Source organism: Blastomyces dermatitidis (assembly GCF_000003525.1).
Source record: "Blastomyces dermatitidis ER-3 genomic scaffold supercont1.2, whole genome shotgun sequence".
Classification (NCBI taxonomy): Eukaryota; Fungi; Ascomycota; class Eurotiomycetes; order Onygenales; family Ajellomycetaceae; genus Blastomyces; species Blastomyces dermatitidis.
In genome coordinates, this window is record NW_025544775.1 from 7,181,342 (window position 1) to 7,185,300 (window position 3,959).

General features: G+C 27.0%; 1 protein-coding gene across 1 annotated transcript; it reads right to left on the reverse strand.

Annotated features, from left to right (window-relative positions):
- Positions 1 to 1,847: 1,847 nt before the first annotated feature.
- Positions 1,848 to 2,078, reverse strand: BDCG_02342 (uncharacterized protein; the record flags this gene model as incomplete). The annotated part of the gene is made up of 1 exon (XM_045417887.1): positions 1,848 to 2,078. The coding sequence occupies one exon, from the start codon at positions 2,076 to 2,078 to the stop codon at positions 1,848 to 1,850; it is 231 nt and encodes a 76-aa protein (XP_045274597.1).
- Between the last annotated feature and the right edge of the window lie 1,881 nt (positions 2,079 to 3,959).

Sequence of the window (3,959 nt, forward strand, 5' to 3'; positions counted from 1 at the left end):
AATCATTGTTATTGTTTAGAAGAGATACAAATCACATTAGTAATGTTTTAAATTTATGATATTTAAATTATTAGTCAATCTATTCAAAATTAACAGTAGTGTTATTAAAAAGTATTATCAAAAAGTAATATTAAAAAGTGTTATCAAAAAATATTATCTTTTATAAAGTGAATATAAAAGTTACTTAAGTAATCACTTTCATCTCATTCTCATCTTAAGAATCAGTCATCTTATTATTCTTTATCTTAATGTTAAGATTCTTTATCAGTATTTATATCACAAGTTGAATCACATGAGCAATGCAGAGAATATGACCTTGTTTACTATTTCAGAAATACAAAGTTAATTTTTACTTCAAGCTCTTCATCATAGTGTAGTTATTCACAGTATTATCAGTTATAATTGTAAGAAGACTGAGATTAATATTTCAATAGTTATTTTTAATCACAGTTATTAATATCTCTGCTATATAATTCTCAGTATGACTATTAATTAATGATTCAAATTCAATTAATGTCTCTTAATAAGTTCAGTTCTTATCAATATAATAACATATAACTTTTATAAATATAAGATTGTTTATACTAGTTTATACATTTACTGTGAGAGACACTCTTCAATGATTCTTCAACTCTGATTCTAGATGTTGTATATTAACTTTGTAGTGTGTCTTGAGATTGCACTGAAGACAGAATTGATATGAAATATGAAGATTTGAATTAAACATTTAAAAAAGTGTTTGAAATTCAGAATTTTCAATTGATTGAAGAGAAAGATTCAGAGATATATATATATAAAGTAATTATTCATAGAAGTTATTAGATGAGAGTTATGAAATCAGAGTACTGATACAGAATTATTTTCACATAATTTTCTTCAAATTAGAAAGTTAGTATTATCAAAAATTATTATCTGATAGAGTAACTTATCAGCTCAGTAGTAATTTTCTGATTATTTTTCTTTTATTATCTGTATTCTGATGACTTCAGATGTTAGAAAATTTCTTCAGAGTTATGATTAGTTTATAATAAATGTTTCTGAATAAAGTTGCAGTAATTATAGTAGAGAGATGACTTTTCAGTAATCTATAATACAATCTGTTGATAATTATTTCATAGTTCATCTCAATATTTGTGTTGAGTTTTTCATAAATTTTATAATCTGAAATCAGATGTGAAGAATGAAGTAATTATTTATCATAATTAAAAGAGAGTATTCTGTATTAAATTGTAAATAACATAGACTTTGTGATTCACAGTAATTTCTTAAAGAGTTTATAAATCTTCAATAGAAGTAAAAGAAGTGAAAGAAGTGAATTCAGAAGATATGATAATAATTTAAGAAAGATAATAATTTATTTTCAATAACTGATCACTGATGTGTGTAAGAAGAATTAATATAAGAGAAAATAATCTTGTTTTTTAGCTTAGTTATAATTTTAGTACTAACTCAGATTGAATATCATTGATATATAAAAGTAAATAAATAATCTTGATTAATCTCTATCATATTTCTTGAAATATATTAATATTGTGAAAGAGAGTATTACTAAATTACATTATCAGATAATATTATTAAAAATATATTAATATTGTGAATATCAATGTTGAAAAAATGTTGATACTTATACATTATAGTGATTTATGAATCATGATAGTTAAATATATATATATATATATATATTGTTCCTGACTTGATTACAACTTGTACAATAATTTTTAAAAACTCAAAATTAATTTCAATTATTAATAATTATGAACTTATAACTAACTAATATAAAAAGAAAAAAACTTTTTCTACTCATTATCTTTCTTCTTCTTCTCATTCTTCTTATCATTCTTCATAATTCACTTCTCATTCTTCTTCTTCTTTTTCTTCTCCTCATCTGAGATGATAATCATCTCAAAATCTCTCTTCACTATCTTCTCAGAAGAGAGTTTCTGCTGCTTTCTCTCAGTCAGGTTAATCTGCATCTCAGAATCCCGCATTTTCTGATCTGCTGTCTCAGGTTTCATCTCAGTGATAAGCAGATTGATATACTCAGAGAGCAGAGCTGTCTTCTCAATATTCTGAATCATGAAGCACATTCAAGATCTGAATAAGGTCTTAATCTTCTTCTTCTCTACCAGCTTCTGCTAATTAATTAGAGAACAGAAGTGTTATCAAAAATCATTATCTCTTAATAAATAAAAAACTTATCAGTTTTGACTTCTTTATCTCTCACTTTAATACTCTCTCAATCTTCTTCTGTTATCACTTATTTACAGTAACACTCTTGTTCTCTCTCTCTCTCTTCATCTTAGTCTCAAATCATTCTCAGAACTTCTTCTGATCTCACTGCTGCTGTATAAGACTCTTCACTATCTTCTTCTTCAATCTCTCACAGATGATGTCATCCGCATTATTTCTATACTTAGTTTCCGTCTAAATCTATCAGAAGTATTACTTAAAATTGTTATTATTCTACTCTTTTACAGAGCCTCTTCTAGACTGACTGTGTGACCGTGTCTGAGACCAGAACCAGAATTTTTGATAGTTTCATTGCCAATTTGACAGATCTCATTACACGGTTCTAACATTAGATAGTAGTTCTATACTGTCTCAGTGAAACTTACTGTCTACTCTTGTCACATTTTTCAAATGAGACTATGATTTTCACTTCTTAATTTAAATTATTTTTATTGCTTTAAATGACTTTAAATCTCATTTGAGCATTATCAAAAAGTGTTACTTTTTAAAAAATTAAAAATAGTCTAAAAAAAACCTTAAAATATCTAAAAATAGTAACTTTATGTTAAGAATGAGACTAAATGAGATCAAATGAGACTACTTTCTCATTTTTTCAAGTCATGGTTTCATTTTGAGATCTGATATATAGTCACTTTGCATGTTTATTTAGTGATTAGTCTCAGCGGGATTCACGCCAAGAAATGTATGAGATCAGATCAAATGAGACCAAATGTGAAATTCATAATTCCAGCGGCCAGTCTAGCCTCTTCAAGGCATTATAATATGTCTTACAATCTGTCTTCTCTCACTTAAACACTTTCTTCTTCTCTCTCTTCAATCTGTGACAGTGCTCACACGCCTTGATGATCCGCAGAACCGCAGAATATTTGAAGAGAAATGACATAATTAATTTCAGTGAGTGTTGAAGAGAGGTGAAGATAGAAGAGACAGTCAGAAATAATATAATAATGATAATAATAATGATAATGATGATAATGATAGTAATGATAGTAATAATAATAGTAATAGTGATGATGATGATGATGATGATGATAATGATAATAATGAAAGAGAAAGTACATTGAAATATATTACTGACTTATCAAATATAAAGAGACTCAAAGAAAATATTAACAGCTTTTAGTGATATATAGAAACAGCTACAGTATTGCATAGTAATATCATCTTCATTCAATACATGTACTGTTGATATTCTTTGTATACAGTTATTATATAATCTGTATCAGAGATACATGCAGAAAACAGATCTTTGTTGCTAGAGTAAATAATTACAGCAATTCTCTGTTTTCATATTATAAAGATAAGTTATTCTCATTTCTTTCTTCTCTCTTTTCTCTTCTTCAATCAATCACTAATTTCAAGCTAATATGAAAACTATTAAAACACTCTCAGAAACTCTCAAATTGAAGAGTATAGACTAATTAAATTTCAAATGCAGAAGAAATCAAATTATCTTCTACAGATTCAATTATTTATTTCTTCTTAAATAAAACAGCAGTTGTGTCTCTCTCTTCTCTCAATCAAACAAAACATGGTCTGTGAAAAGTGAGTACTATGTCAGATTATAATGATCAATACAGTCTCAGCATGCAGAGCTGTATATATACAGTGTGTACTGAACTGAGAGACTGTATGAGTTGCAAATCAATGACAGCATCTCAGAGAGAGCTGTGCAGCGTGAGAAAGCTGTAACTCTCAGTTATATGCAC